We start from the raw sequence: 15,343 nt of genomic DNA, 5'->3' as shown, positions 1-15,343 counted from the left end.
TTGGACCTCAGAATTAGTTTTTTTTTTTTTTTTTTTTTTTTTTAAAGATGCATTGCACTACATCCATGCACAGCTCTCACACTCAAAGTTACTGATTGTTTGATTTTGTCCTTGTTAAGCTTTCTTTACTAAACAAGTTAAAAGTCGTCTTTGTCTATCTATGTCATGACGGAGGAGCAGTTACATCTGTATATTAGGTGTTGATGAAGTTCAGCAGTCTGCAGTTTAAGCTCTGATAAGTCAGTATTATTATTTGGATTTGATGGCCATCAGGGAAACTGCCATTAAAAAAAATGTTGGATGGTTCCTTTAAAACAAATTAAAACCTGCCAAATATACTACTAATAAAAACATTCCAGTTTTCTACACTCGATCGTACGCTGACCTGCAGACTACTGAATCATCGTAACCACAGGCTGAGAGCCTCATACAGGCCTCTCCCACTCGCTGCTTCCACATATTGTCAAGACAGGAAGTGACATTTTAGGCAGAAAAAGAAAAACTGATTGACATATCTTAAAATGTGAACCATCATCCTGTTTTCAGTTCCAGGTTTGGCAGGATCCTCCACATCAGGATGTTTTTTGTTTTGTTTTTTTTTTTAAAGAAAAGGATAAATGGATGGATAATAAACAACAACAAAAAAAAAGTACTGTAACTTGGTCTGACAGAAGAGTAACAGCATGGCCTCCTTGTGTCATTTCTTCTTCAGCGCAAAGTGCTTTGATTAAAGAGAAAAATATTATCCCCATTTATTAATGTCTATAAAACCCAATAAAAAATATAAAGATATAAAAAGTCTGTGGTTGTGTCCCGCTCAGAGCAAAACTAGTGTGGTCAGTCCATGCAGTCGTAGATGGCAGGACGAGTTCTCTGTGTGAACAGTGGAGAGCCCCGGAAAAAGCACTTTTGTTTCTTCAAGTTGAGCTGAAAAATCTTTAAAACAGCAAGAGTTTGCACATGGAGGAAGCCCCACAACTAGCTGGAGGTAGCAGATTCAGCTCCTCCCACCCCATTAGCCCCATTTTTTTTTTTTTTTTTTTACAGATAGTCTGCATTTTCAGGCTCAACAGCAGCCTCAGTCCAGCATACCTGGATTCTTATCCAGGACTCAGCAGACCGGTGTGACAGTCAAGCACGTCAGCGGGTCAGTCCGTCAGTCAGGGTGTAGGTCGGCTTCAAGGTCAGCATGTCTCCAGACTGTGGTCTTTCTGTGTCAGTGTGCTGGTCCGTCAGGAGTCTGATCGTCTTTACTTGTCCATCCACCGGCATGCTAAGCTCTCAAAAGTGTCAGTCAGTCGGAAAGTCCGCCTGGCGATAGACTGTCAGTGAGTCCGTGATGAGGTCTGCAGGTCTGTCAGCAGGTCGGGGGGTCGACAGGCAAGTTGCCGTGTCACAAGTACAGCGTGATCTTGCCTTCTTTGTTGAGCTGTTGGATGACCTGCGCCTCAAAGTCGCCGCTGTGGACGCCGGTCTTCCTGAAGGCTCCGGCATCGCGGTTGTTTTCCCAGTAATGATGCCAGTGTCCCTGTTCGTTGGCGCCGTAGCCGAACACGGACACCTGTGGACGGACAGGAAGTGATGCCCTGAAATTCTGCCATTTAATAACAACACAATTGAACATGACATGCTGTTAGGTCACTAAAACATCCTGCGGCTGCATGACACTTTAATAGGCTCTAACTTTTATTCTTGTTATCTGATGATGCATTTAAGATCAGACTCAAAAAACACGCGTGCAGTTATTTCCCTTAGTGCTGCATTCAGGGACAGATTTGCGCACTCTTTTGTCACGTCACGACATGATTGGTTCCAGTGATTTAATTGTAGTGGGCGGAGGCCTCTCCCCACCTACCTCGTCACAGATGTGCAGAGCAAAGATGATGGCCAGCATTCCAGTGGAAGGGTAGCGGCCGTGATTCTCATTCCAATGATCGTGGACATATTTGAAGAAGGTTGGATTCAACACCATCACCTGCACACACCCCATGATCAAATGATAAATGTGCTGACGTTCATCGGCTCTCAGCAGTTTCCATGTGTCACTATAACATCTTGATAAATACCCATTGTCAACTGAATCATCTGATAACCAAAAGTTTAACGAATCCAGGAAATGTTCCTGAATTTTGGTAACAGTCAAAATGCAAAAACTGGAAATATTATCTGTACGTGTCTAAACTGACACGTACAGATAATAAGCTTAGAGCTGTAAATGTGTGTAACTCTGCCAGCGGGCCAGAATCCTGAAAACATGGTTAAAATCTGAATAATTAGTGTATTAATTTGTGGCCTAAACTGGGATTCAATTTGATCAAAAAATTCTCAAAATCTTCAGAAATTCCCTTCAGGGGAATGTGAGAGATCACATTCAAGCAGCACCAAGATGTGATCAGTTCACTCAAGTCAAAATGAATGTTTGTGCCCTGAAGGCCTTCCTGATGTTGTGTACACCAGGATGGGAGCGATGGATATAGGGATTAGCAAAATAAGGGCAAGGACAATGTAGAAGTGTTTACTTTACCTTGTCCGTGTCAGCCACCAGCCGGTCTTTCACCCTCATGTAGGTCCTGAACACACAAACACAACATTTGGAGTTTCTCTCGTCGAATTAATTCATACAAATCCACACACTTCACGTGTAAGCACACTTTTTGCTCCATCAGACTTAAAAGTTCATTTGAACTTTGAAGCAGAAATAAATATGTGTACTTGTTATAACATGCATTTATGTAAAGATTAGAGAGCAGAAACACACATTACATTAGAGTGCGATCCGTGTTTGTGCCAAATGAATTAATTTAAAAGTTGTTCTTTGCTGCATATAAACATGAGTAGGAATTTGTACAGAAAGCAGGTGCAGGTGTTGTACATTTTAATCTCCCCGGTGGAGAACGCGCTGGTCAGCCACTCCAGATCCCTCACTTTGAACGGCAGCAGGACGAGGTTGACTCCCGGCTCAATATCTACGGCGCTCTCCGGGTATATTAAGTGATGCGTGGTCCGATTCCCGACATGTTTCTCGAACCCACGAGTCACCGCCTTGTTCATCCTGAGGAACGATCAGGAAAACCGAGGTGAGGAAGATGAGGAGAAAGAGTCAAGATGTTCGAATGGGGCGCACATACGTACCGCATCACGTAGCTGTGGGAATCAATCTGGCTGCCATATTCGTGCAGCCGCAGGTTGCCGGAGTTGCCGACCACGGCGCACTTACGGCAAACGGTGGGGAGGGGGCTGAAGTCCATGGTGGGAGGGGAAATGACCTGGAATAGCTTTGACAACACATCCTCCAGATTCTGTCCGTTTCCAGAATGTTGAAGACCCTATGGAGGGGAGGGGGGAAGTCGAGCTGAGATATCGGAAGTATCTGAATTTATCAGTTCATAGTTGATCCTTCCACGAGGACCATAAGTGTCAAAGTGATCTCGGAAATAACTGAAATGTAACATTAGTTGTGTATTTTTCACAGTTACAGTAAACCTATGGCAGGTGTCTCCGGTTTGTTTACAGCTCAATCAGACTCGCACACAAACACACACTGAATGTACAGGATGCTGCGTGCTGTACTCCTTTTAATCTACTAATGGTTTCTGCTGCAGGACTTCTAATCTATAAATGCCTGGAAAAGAGACGTTTGTCTCCTGATGCTCACTGCTGACTGCCTCCACAAAGACAAATTTAAGACGTTACATCTCCGCCTTCTATAGAAAGGCAGCTTTACTTAAACTCGCTGTATGGACACAATGCAGATGTCTGATTAGACATCAGATTATCTGTCTAGTAATAATGCTGCTTCTTTTCTCAGTGTTATCACAAGTCGAGGAAATCACATCAGCCTTAGAAAAACTCCTTACCAGCCACCACTTCAGTGAGTTGGGGTCAAAGTTGTTTCCATTTTTTCGGATGATGGGCTGCATTTTGGGGTTGTAGCGTTGGGTGAACCAACTCGACGTGCCCAGGTCGGAAATGCAGGTCTTGGAGCAACCACAAGATCTGAAAACAGGTTGACACGGTGGAGTCAGACAGGCGCAGAGTGCACGACGGTTGGATTCAAAGCGTCCGTGACCTCCTGTGTGCTACCTTTGCTTTGAGGTGATTTTGGGCTCCTCCTTGGTTTTTGGCTGGTTCATGCTGGGAGGAGGGGTCGCCTCAGCGTCGTCATTTGTCAGATCAGCAGGGGCTTCTGTGAGTCCAACCACTGCAAAGAGAAAACCGAGTCAGAAAACAGCTGACGTCTTTATGGCGCACCTGCCATTTGCTGTTCTGACCTTAAGGTTTAACTTCTGTTAGTGAATCGCTCTTCTGGTATATTTTTTAGATTATATTTTATATGATATTTATTTATGTTTATACATTTTTAAAAGGCGTGTGAGGGCCAAACATCTGCAGGGGGTGAGGCAGAGGATCAGACTGACTAATCACTGCTCGGCGTATCTGAGATGGATATTCTGTGGTCGGAGCCAATTAGCCAAGAGCAGCCACCGTCAGACAGTTGTTTTTTTTTTTTTTTATTTTACTGCTGAGAGTCTGTTGGGGCTGAGAATGTGATCAGAAGCAGATTGATGGTTAAGTCACTGTGTAGACACATGCACTGAAGCTGAGCTCTCTGGTGTTCGTGCCTTATTGTGGCAGAAAAATAAATGAAGCTTGTGGACAGCACCTGAGTCCCTGCTGGCCCCCGTGGCCCAGATGGTGGGCAGGGTCAAGGACACAGGCAGGAAGTGTCTCTTATTGATGCTCTGACTGGCGAGCATGAGGAAGAGGATGGCGGCGATGAACAAGGCAAAGGACAGCTTCCTCCTCAACAACATGGCTGGACGGCTGGATGGACAGACAGACGGACAGACGGACGGCGGGCAGCAGGCCCAGCGATGGCAGGAAGTGTTCGGTGATGTTGAGATCTCAATCAGCTGTTCATCCTGCTATGTCAACATAGTCAGACCGTGTCATCTGCACATGTCCCTCTGCTCGGTCGTCTCCATAGAGCCCGAGACTGGTCCACAAAGGTGCTTTCCTACAGGTGGAGAAAACACCCGAGTCAGAGGTTAAGTGATTAGCCACAACAGACGATACTAACTGAACGCAGCTTGTCTCCACGGAAGGAGAATCAGATATGAAACGCAGGTGTGTGCTGCTGCTGTCAACACTGTGAATTTCCTCATTGTGAGATGAGAAAAACGAACCTTAATAATAATCTTAAAGTTAACAGCAACAGGCTATCTCTTTGTTGGACCAAAAACTGCATTTCTAAAAAAATGCATCATCTACAACAACACCACCCAAACCCACATCAGCTTTGAATTTTTCTGAAGAGCAGAGCCGCTCTCTTCCTTCCTCCCCCGCCTCTTCCTCATCCCGGTCCACCTCCCCTCCGCTTCTGCAGAAATGGCTGCATGAGCAAGTCTCTGCATACCAATCAGGTTTGGCTTTAGTTCAGCGCTCTCTCTCTCCAGTCTGTTTCAATGCCACCCCCGCTGCGAGAGCAGTTATTCAGGTGTGTCAGTGTTTCTCTGTGTTCCATTTTTCAAATGTGATTAATTACTGTATTTTAATTTTGCTGCGCTGAATGCAGAAATGTAATGACTGGCTGCAATTATGGGACATAAATTCATTTCTCTACCCTCCAGCTATATCTCGCCTATTATCTACTTTTTGACTTCACTGAATTTATCTGAGACCAGCAGGTACGACTTTCAGTACAAAAAGCTGTGTTGAGTCGGGCTCATGTTTTATCAGGCGTTGGCAGCAGAGGCTTCTCTAATGGGTCCATTTAGATAACAGTCTGAAATGTGAAATTAATGTGAATTTGTGCGACAGAAACAAATAATGTGTGTCCCATTAAGCTAGCAGTTCCTGTTTCTATTTCTATAAGTAGTGTGTCTGAGTGTATGAGTGTGTTCACACAGAGGCTCCATACAATACAGTACAATTACATTTAAGTCCAGATATCATTATCCACCTTTGTGGGTTTGTGTACATTTACATTATTATATTATGATGTATATTTTACTTCTTAAGTATATTTATTTATTTTTAAACTTAAGATCGGGGGGAACTAGACGGTGCTGAGGCCGCATTCAAAAAAATTAAACAAAGAGTTTAATCTCCAAATAAACTTTGGAGCAAAGGAAATAAAGTATGAAACCATCTTCACTTTGAAACCGAAAGAAGTATTCACAGATGCTGAAAATAGAATTTATCTGACAATTTATACACCTTTACAGGGATTTTAAATAAATTATAATAATATTATACATGTCATGTATTATTCGTTTTTTTTGTTTGTTTTGTTTTTTTTTTTGAGAAAAGGATTGGAGGAGTACTTTTTCCTCACCCATCCACGTTAGCCAAAGCTCTTTAAACCTGAAAAATCTCATGAATCACTTCAAGCACAAGTCCAAAGCAGTTTTCCAAGCTGATTTCAAATGTTGAGGAGGAGGAAGAGTCATTTCTTTAATTGGTTTGAGCCTTTGAGAAGAGTCTGATTTCTAGTTGGCATATTGAAATATTCACACAATATTCCCAAAATTCACCGAAATCCCCTCAGTAGCTGAAATATTCCAGTCTGAGTCCAGCTGGTGAACGGACTGATTTTAGACTCACTTAGATTGCTTAAAATGTTTGAAATAAGAAAGATAACTTTTACCACAGCACAAGTTGTTCATTGTGGGATTTTTTTTTTTTTTTTTTTTAAATCAAAAGCAATGTTGTCATAAGTCTATTGACATGTCTTTCTGCGTGGTTTCGGCAAAAAGGAGAGGTCAAAGAAAATAACCTAAAATGACTGTCTGCTCATGAGTAAACTTGTTTTTGTCTCTAACACGGAAACTGGAGGAAAAAAAACAAACCTCAAAGCTATTGTCCATTGTTTCAAAGAGGCAATCTGCATGTTAGTTTTAGATGTTATTTCGAAATAAATTGAAAAAAGGAGGAAAAAAAAAAAAAAAAGAGCTAAACATTCATTTACATCCCTGTGGGGAAAGAATCTGCATTTACTGAGACACATCTGCCCGAAAAAACAAAAACAAGTACTGCACTCACTGTAACAAAACAATGAATCAGAGTAGTTTTCTTCATAGCACTGCAACTAAAATCTTAGCAATTATAGCAAATACTGTACAATACAACAATAATAATTGGAATTTTGCAAGAACAGGATACGAGTCTGTGAAGGAGACGTTATTACTGCTGGGTGTGTGAGTGTTTTCATATGTATGAACTTTAACACTCTATTGCCGAAACACTGGCACATTGATGGATTATATAATTCAAAAAACAAAGTTGCCAGACTAGATCTGCATGTTAGGACAGAGACTGAATGTGTGCAAACTTACCAGCTGGATATTTCAGTTCAGATCTGACAGATCACGCAGAAAACACAGTTAAACTGATCAATATCTATTAATGATTGTTCCCGGGAAGTAAATAACTACTGACTGATCATTGGTAAGTTCTTTTACTCTCGCCTCTTTTCTAAACTTCAGCCTCGGCTCACTCAGACTTGGCATATTTAACACTGTGCTGCCGCAGTACGTTAATCTGCAAGCACTCAGCCCAGACATGCGTAACATAACAGAGAGCCCCCCCCCCCAAATCCACTCACTCACAATGCCCTGGGGGCCAAAAACAAACAGTTCAGTGTGTTGCTGATCTGCCAAGATATCCATACCCACAACAATCAGGTGTAGGCTCATGCGGCGCTATGATACGTCTGGTCCTGAGCTGTGACGCAATCAGACATCTTCAGATCAATCAGCCACACATTCAACATAAAAGACAATGTTATATTCAAATTCCTATTTTATCCTATTCTTTGTTTTTGTTTGAGGAACACCCCTCCTCCTTCACACACCTCCAATTTTACTTCTGAGCCACGAAAGAACAGATTATTTTTAGAAAGGAAGCCAATTAAAGTGACAACTGACAGCTAATAAGAAGAAAATTGCATTTGGATTGCATTTTTGTATATAGAGTGGTCTCCACAACGTTCAAATGCAGTTTAGAGGAAGGAAGTTAAAACAGCCAAACTAACTCTTGACTTCCTGTCTTGAGGTGATAATTTATAGTGGGGAGAATAACTAAACTACAATGCTCATTTTAGTTCTGTTGCTATGTTACTGTTTTGTTTTTTGCAGTATTTTTTCAGGCTTTTAATCTCACTGAAAAAAAGAAAAAACAATTCAATAAAATTGGGATTATATGTTGATGGTTTGCTGGTTTCGTACCAAACAAACGTGTTCCTTCACATCTGGGGAATATCATTTGTAGGCTCACAACATTTACACTGCATGTAACCTTGTGCACTATTTTACCTTCACTAACAAACTGCAGCTTCATCAGTTTAGTGCACTTGAATGATGTCCAATCCAAGCCAACAGTTTGGGGTTAGGTTTCAGTCAGCAGGAGATAAGAGGCGATTAAGCTGAGCTCCTCCTCTCAGAGTCACCGGTTTCTGTGCAGTGGAAACTTGAAAAAAATCACATTTTTATATGCCAATTCATCTTCGTTTCAATGTTACTCAGATTTGAGGTGGAGTTCCTGTCAGTGCTAGAAGAAAAAACCACAACAGTCCTCCCCTTTTCTTTCAGCCATGCATACAGTGTGCCGTAGCTTACACGGCTCAAAGTCTTTGACACGAACGTGCTAGGAGCTGATTAGAAACTCCGCTGATGGAAAATGTGGCCAAGAAATGAGAAAAGTAAAGCATGTGCATGTGCTGCCAGAGGTTAGAGGACAGCGGAGGGTTAATGACTGTCAGCTGAGTCACACAGCTCGTATGTTATTTTAGGGTTTGCAGGGTGGGGGTTGGGGCCTGGCAGGTTTAAAGGGGGTCACATGTTTCCCTATGCTGAGGAAAACCATGTGACGGCCCTGCTTCCTGTCTCTCTCGTCGACCTTTGACCTCAACGTGGACACTGGGATGGAAACCAGCTGCTCTGCAGAGCAGCAACGTGAGAGAGAGGCTACGAGAACAGCGACTATCTTCGAGATAAAAACACCACAGAAGACGAGCGATGCCAGTTCTCACACAGGCTGCCAGACTGGCAGACTTTTTTTTCACAGACCGACCGCCCACAGAGAAGAGGGAACAATCCACCCTGCCTCCTTTTGCTTGATATTTTAGGAAATGAGAAACAAAGGTCCCTGTTTCAGGTGAACCTTCCTGTTTTTCAGGGCTTTTTTTTGTTTTTCTCACTTCCATCACACGCTTTAAGCCATTACATCTACTATAGACTATTGGCTGACAATTAATCAGCCAGTTGGTACAAGTTTAGCGTTAAAAGTTTTGAGCCAATTTAATTGCATTTGGAAAATTACACTTTTCTGTCTTTTGTAGACCCAACAATTATTACAATATTAACATCAGCAGTTTACTAGATTAACAAACGGGGACAAAGGGCACATCAATACTTTTTTGATACCAACCAAAGTCAATCGATAACAAAGATTTGTATGTTCGTTCATATTGTTCCTACTGTCTACCTTCTCATGTTGAGACAACGTGCAGGAACGGATTACTACAAACTGACTTTTCTGTTTGTATTAAGCCATTGATTGGCACGCTGCTTAATACCAACTTTACATTAAAACCTGTTCTTGTACTTCAAAGTTGGTACATCATATAACATAGATCATATCTCACAATTTTGAGTGTCAGGAGATTCAAGAGTGACAGAAACACAGCAACACCCATTCCATTGTCACTCCGTGCGTCATTTCACCTTCATCTCTTCACCAAAAGACGGATTATGAAAACAGATCCTGAAGAGGACGAGCTGATCGCAAACTGAAGACAACATTCACAGACTAAAGAGAGAGACCCTTCAACAGTACAGTTATCACTGCAAGAGAAACAGGAAGCAGCAAACTTACAGTTGGCGTCGCGTATTCGCAGAAGCGGTTCAAGGATGGAAGTGAAAAAATATGAAAAGTATCGATCTGTAGTGTCGATGTTGCGTCAGTCATCTGCTTTCGTTTTCATACATTCACACTTCTCACACAGTTTTTATATTTAACAACCTTCATATTTTAACTATTTAACAGCTTTAAATGCCTCCTTTCCTCGCTTATTTCACTGTTGGAAATAAGGCGAAAGCTGCTCCAGTAAATATAGAACCAGTCTGTGTAGAATGTGATCATTCTTCAGGTCCTGATCTGGTGACTGGGACCTGGTCCAGATCAGGACCAGACACTTGGTGAGCTCTGTGGTAGTTCATGCATGATTTGACATTCTAACCACCTGTGTTAAAGTTTTACCGTTCCCACACCCAACAGCTCTGAATCAAAAAGATGTCTATATATAGTGTTCCAGATAAAAGACATTTTATGGTATTTGGTTGTCTTGTCTCACACTTCAGGCACGGCCCATCCAGCTGGTTTGACAAAAAGTGGCAAAGATGAAGAGGAACAGATTGCTCATAACTTGGCTTGTAAACCTGCAGATGAAATAACATAAGTGAAATGACGAGAGGAGGCAGCTGCAGTCGATGAAAACTTTAGGTTTAGGACTTTAAATGACTCTGGGGGTGAGGGCTCACAATCCAGCCTTAATCTTAATTCAGAGATTACAAAAATAAATAAATAAAAATCTGGTCTGGGTGCAAAACTAACAGACATTTTGCACAGGAAGCAGAAGAATCAATTTCAGAAAGCAGCTGCTGCAGTACAAGGCATTTTATGTTGTGATTGCACAACAGGAAGTTATATTGTAACCGGATTATCACATAATTCAATAACATGTATGAAGACAGAGGCAGACGCCACAGTCCTCTGCTCCTGGTGGGATACCGAGGTGCGTTTAGGGTTAATACCCAGCCCAACGTAAATGTTTCCGTTTCGTTGTTATTTCTGTTAAGACTCACTGACCAGCAGCAGAATGGAAAATTAGTCAGGCTGAAGAAGTGTACTACTCAGACATGAGGCCAGATACACACACTCTCACACACCCCGAGGTAATTCTAAAGAGTGACTACAGCAACAGTGCAGACACACACACTATTCCTGTTAAGATGCTGAGTCACAGATAGAGGGACTCTTATGGCCGTTTCAGACTACATCCTGATAAACTGATAGTACTCCGCAAAAATGAGATACTGACTGTCACTTCCCATCTGGCACATCGTGATGGGTTGGCGGTATCAACTGGCACTCCTCCTGATGTCAAAACAAGAAGGCTGGCGGGTCGGGACTTATTTAATCTGCCACTCTGTGATGCCAACCAACACAGGCGCTTTTCTCCACTTTCACTATGTGAAAAAGGGGAGCAATGGACGAAATGGAGCTCAGCGTTAGTTCAGGCAGGCCACGTACTCAAGTTATACTCCGGCTCTCGGCCTGCAAACGCTGGCTGATCGCCATGACAGTCCAGCCCTTCGCCAGCTGACCAATCCCCTCCTATGCATTCAAGTTGGCCATCTATTTAAACTGTTTTGGCCTCTGCACGCTGCCTCAGTCACCACCTTATGAAAACAACACGTTTAGCCTATCACGGGGCATCAGAACTCTCCTGTTCAACATCCTTGAGCTGGAGATGGAAATCAGACTGGCACCCAGGCCGCTGCTTTCACATTTATTTGATCATGGGACTGGTTTAGGGGTGTTTGGTTTTGAAGAACATCATTTGTTTGCAACAATTTACAGCCCACAAAAGGGGCCCAGGGCAGGGGATGCATTTCTGGGAAACAGACGTTAAAAAAGTTCTCGTGATCGGCCAATTTCATAAATCAACTTTTCCCACAAGTATCGTCAATCCTATAGGCATAGTTCTCTGCAAATATTCAGAGACGGCGAGAGCGAGAAAAAAAAAGGGCTTAATTCATTCATCAGTCAATCATTGGCTCTCGAAAGTCTTCATTTTGCTTTGTGTGTTTCTCCTCAACGTCGCTCCTTTGTGTTCAGACTTTCTGACCTTTCCGGCTCGGTTTAAAAACATCATGTTGTGGTGAAATTGGATGCTGGTGGCAGATCAGAGCTAACCCTAACCCTAACCACCTTTGGCCAATTTTGCTTGATGAATGGATCAAAGTTTGATTCTTATTTAAAAGGATCAGGAATCTTCATTGGTTCTCTGTTGTTTTTCAGGGCTTTTCAACAATCAGTGGTTTGACATGTGGCCTGAAGAACGGCCGCCCTTTCTGCCACGGTGCTGCCTCCAATGCTCTGATGGAAATATATCCAAATGTTACTGTATGTCTGGCTGAAACCAGCTTGACTTGTTAATCCAGACAGAGCTGGGTTTAGGGTTAGGGTTAGGGTTAGCAGGGATGTGAGTGGAGCATCAGTTTTTCAATTTCTGCTATTAATTCTGCTTTTTGTCATCTGTCATCTGTCATCTGTTGGCCAAGTCCAAACGTAGTCCATTTCAGATTTGATAAATCTTCTGTCTGTCTTCTGGTTGAGGCAGACGGCTGCCCGCCCTGAGCCTGGCTCTCCTTGGGAGTTCCTCCCTCTTACAGTAAGTTTTTCCTCGCTACTGTCACCACATTCTTGTTCCTGGTGGGATTAGTTGGGTCTTTTTAAATAACTCTGACTTTGCTCTTTATGTATGGTGGCCTTGAAGTAACTCTGTTATGATTTGGTGCGATATAAAGAATTTGGTTTAGATTTAATCAGACTTCCTCAGCTATCTGCTGTTCGCACTCTTTCTGCTGTACTATTCACGGGCTTTACTGTTAACCCTGGTTTAAAACCTCACAATAACACAACTGTAATACTGAGATAAAAAAACAAAACAAAACTCCAAACTCCAGACTCCAAAATTATTCAGAGGAATTCAATCCAACCCTAACCCTGGATGACGCAGTCAGTCAGTGTTGATGGTAGAACTAAAACAAATAAAAACAAAACACAACCTCATACTGTGAAAACAATTATTTCACACCATCAAAAACAAGCCACAGATAAGCTATGTTTTATGCTAACAGTTACTAGACCTCGCCTCTATCAGAGCCAGTTCCACTGCCAATGACACACTTTTTCTTGCCACGGTATATTTATATTTATCCCACTTCAGTCTGCAGTCTTCTCTGGAAAGACGACAACTGTTTGTCTCTCTGTCCTGGACAACTGATCCCGCCACTCCTACTATATTTCTATTTTTAATATTGACCATGTTTCTTTTTTTTTCTTCAACATGTATATCTTTATACTTCTCATACAAATATACATCCAAGAAGTCCGACAGTCTGACAGGATGAAACAATCCGTTTGTGTTATTCTGATTTAGAGTGAAGCCTCTATAATTACATCTGTCTGAATTCAGAGGACAGTTGCCTCACAGACCACACAATCAGTCTGTCCCTGTCTATAATTATGCTTTTCAGTATCCCAGTTCACAAACCAGAGAGGTAATACATGAATATTACACACAGTGCCGGAAAGAAATATTAAACTTATTCTTCAATGATTTGGCATTTCACCGTAAATATCATATGACATGAAACAAAGTAACAAGAAAACTCCATAAAGAGTAATTTATAGCCCAAAGGTTGATAAAAGTAAAAAAGAAATTAAATTAAATTAAATTTAAAAATACTTCTGAGTACATAAGAGAAAGGTTTCTTACCGTGAAAGTAGGTTCAGTAGATGAGATGACTTCATCCAACAAACATGACAAATGATTCAGTCGCTACAACAACCTGCCTGATTTGATGAAAGAATCATGAACAACAATAAGGCGGAGTCTGAAACAGTTTGGTGATGGCCGTGTTTAAGTTCTCTCTCTCTCTCTACTTCGCCTACTGTAAAGCAAAAGTGTACCATCCTGGCGATCAATAAGTTTGATCTGACGGCTGAAATATGAAAACAGAAAAGAAATATACTATAAATATTTATTGGTTTCTTGTCTTCTCTGCTTGGTGTCGTGCTTTTTTTTTTATTTTATTTTTTTTTAACTAGAGGGGAACAAGTTTCACTGAATGACAATGACTATCCATACATGTTTACTTTAAATAATTTTGAACGCTGGCCAACAAGGATATGAATGTTATAGTGTTAATGACACAGCAGGATCTTAATGGACCAAACTGTGAACTGACAATGTTAGAGTTAAACTTGGTTTAGGAAGATGCGGGAGACGTTTCAATGAAGGAGTCCTTCAAAAAGTTAACTACAGGGAAAACTGTGGTAATGGTATATGACATGATTACACAGTGGTGCACATCAAGTAGACCAAATATGACACACCCAGAATGATCACTTTATAGACGTCTTATTAGCATTTATATGGTGAGGGGAATATTGAACATTACAGTATTTTCATTTTGTTGCCATCATTCTGAGCGAATTTTAAAAAAGAAAATTCAGCTCCTGAAATGTGAATTTATTCTGATTTCCACTGTCCTTTAAAGGTGTAAATTCAACTTGGTCATTTCAAGGATCGCCTTACTTCCTACTAACACAAGGAGACAAACGAAAGCAGAGCAGGAACTGTTTGAGTTAAATTTAAAGCTGTATTATTTTGAATTTAGCTGGTTTGACGCTCCAAAAGTTGTTTTTTTTTTGTTGTTGTTGTTTTTTTTTTGGGGGGGGGGTTGTTCTCTTTTTCATAACATGTGAAAAACTGAACAAATTTTAGTTTTGGCCTGAAATAAACAAGACAGGATGTAGTTCTTTTCTCTCTCTCTCCATCAGTATAGACAAAACAATGAAGGCGAAGGTTAAACACAGTGAGTCCAAGTAAAGTTATATAGGTCAAGTATAATTAAGGTGGAAATGGAGCCCAGCTGCTCCACCAGACTACAGGCTGATTATAACGGTATACTGAGGAGACTGCATTTCAGATAAAGACGTGCAGAAGCCAGCAGAGAAACACAATCAAACAATTTGTGGAAGAGTCCTGAATTTACAAATGCACCAGAAATATCGGATTTAAGGGGGACGTGGAGGAGAACTGGAGGAATTCACCAAGGAAAGTCGAGACAAAAGTCGGAAGGTACCCGCTCCTCCTTCCTCCTCCTCACGTTGCTTCACTTTCAACGACAAAACGACAACAAACGCACAACTCAACAAACTGCGTGGATAGAAACACACATCGAGCCGCAGACAAAAATAAAGTAGAATTAAAAAAAAAAAAAAAATCAATCAATCAGCTGCAAGTTTGGTGAGAAGTTTCCGAAGTATCTGGCACAAGTTCCCACCGCGCGCGCACACAAACACACACAGACACATTTAAGTGTGCGCGTGCACACACACACACACACACACACACACAGTAAGACAGCACTAAACTCCGCAGAGAAAGAAAGTGAACGGGACTCACAGGAAGCTGCGACCGGAGAGTTGTTCCGCTGCTCATTGTGTGAAGCTGCAGAGCCACAGTGATGCAGAGCAGACAGGCCCC

General features: G+C 41.8%; 1 protein-coding gene across 3 annotated transcripts; it reads right to left on the bottom strand.

Moving 5' to 3' along the window:
* On the bottom strand, positions 1-15,343 carry st3gal8 (ST3 beta-galactoside alpha-2,3-sialyltransferase 8). 3 transcript variants are annotated; one of them, XM_029502066.1, is made up of 9 exons: positions 15,263-15,343; positions 4,664-5,017; positions 4,084-4,201; positions 3,858-3,996; positions 3,133-3,326; positions 2,873-3,052; positions 2,525-2,570; positions 1,856-1,975; positions 1-1,561 (listed from the first exon to the last, which is right to left on the bottom strand). In XM_029502066.1, exons 2-9 carry the CDS (start codon positions 4,812-4,814, stop codon positions 1,394-1,396), a joined length of 1,116 nt encoding a protein of 371 aa, XP_029357926.1. In that variant the 5' UTR covers positions 4,815-5,017; positions 15,263-15,343; the 3' UTR covers positions 1-1,393. The 3 variants fall into 3 exon arrangements, with proteins under 3 accessions (XP_029357926.1, XP_029357927.1, XP_029357928.1); XM_029502067.1 differs by lacking the exon at positions 15,263-15,343 and adding an exon at positions 13,568-14,224; XM_029502068.1 differs by lacking the exon at positions 15,263-15,343 and adding an exon at positions 7,338-7,532.

The sequence above is a fragment of the Echeneis naucrates genome, chromosome 5, assembly GCF_900963305.1.
Source record: "Echeneis naucrates chromosome 5, fEcheNa1.1, whole genome shotgun sequence".
Classification (NCBI taxonomy): domain Eukaryota; kingdom Metazoa; phylum Chordata; class Actinopteri; order Carangiformes; family Echeneidae; genus Echeneis; species Echeneis naucrates.
The sequence above is the reverse complement of the archived record's forward strand: the minus strand, read 5'-3'. Positions and strand labels throughout refer to the sequence as shown.

Coding starts and splice junctions, on each gene's coding strand:
- st3gal8 (XM_029502066.1), bottom strand. CDS start 4,814: ATGTTGTTGAGGAGGAAGCTGTCCTTTGCCTTGTTCATCGCCGCCATC. Junction 3,327..3,857: donor ACTCACTGAAGTGGTGGCTG/GTAAGGAGTTTT, acceptor TCCCCTCCATAG/GGTCTTCAACATTCTGGAAA. Junction 2,571..2,872: donor TCCACCGGGGAGATTAAAAT/GTACAACACCTG, acceptor TTGTGTGTTCAG/GACCTACATGAGGGTGAAAG.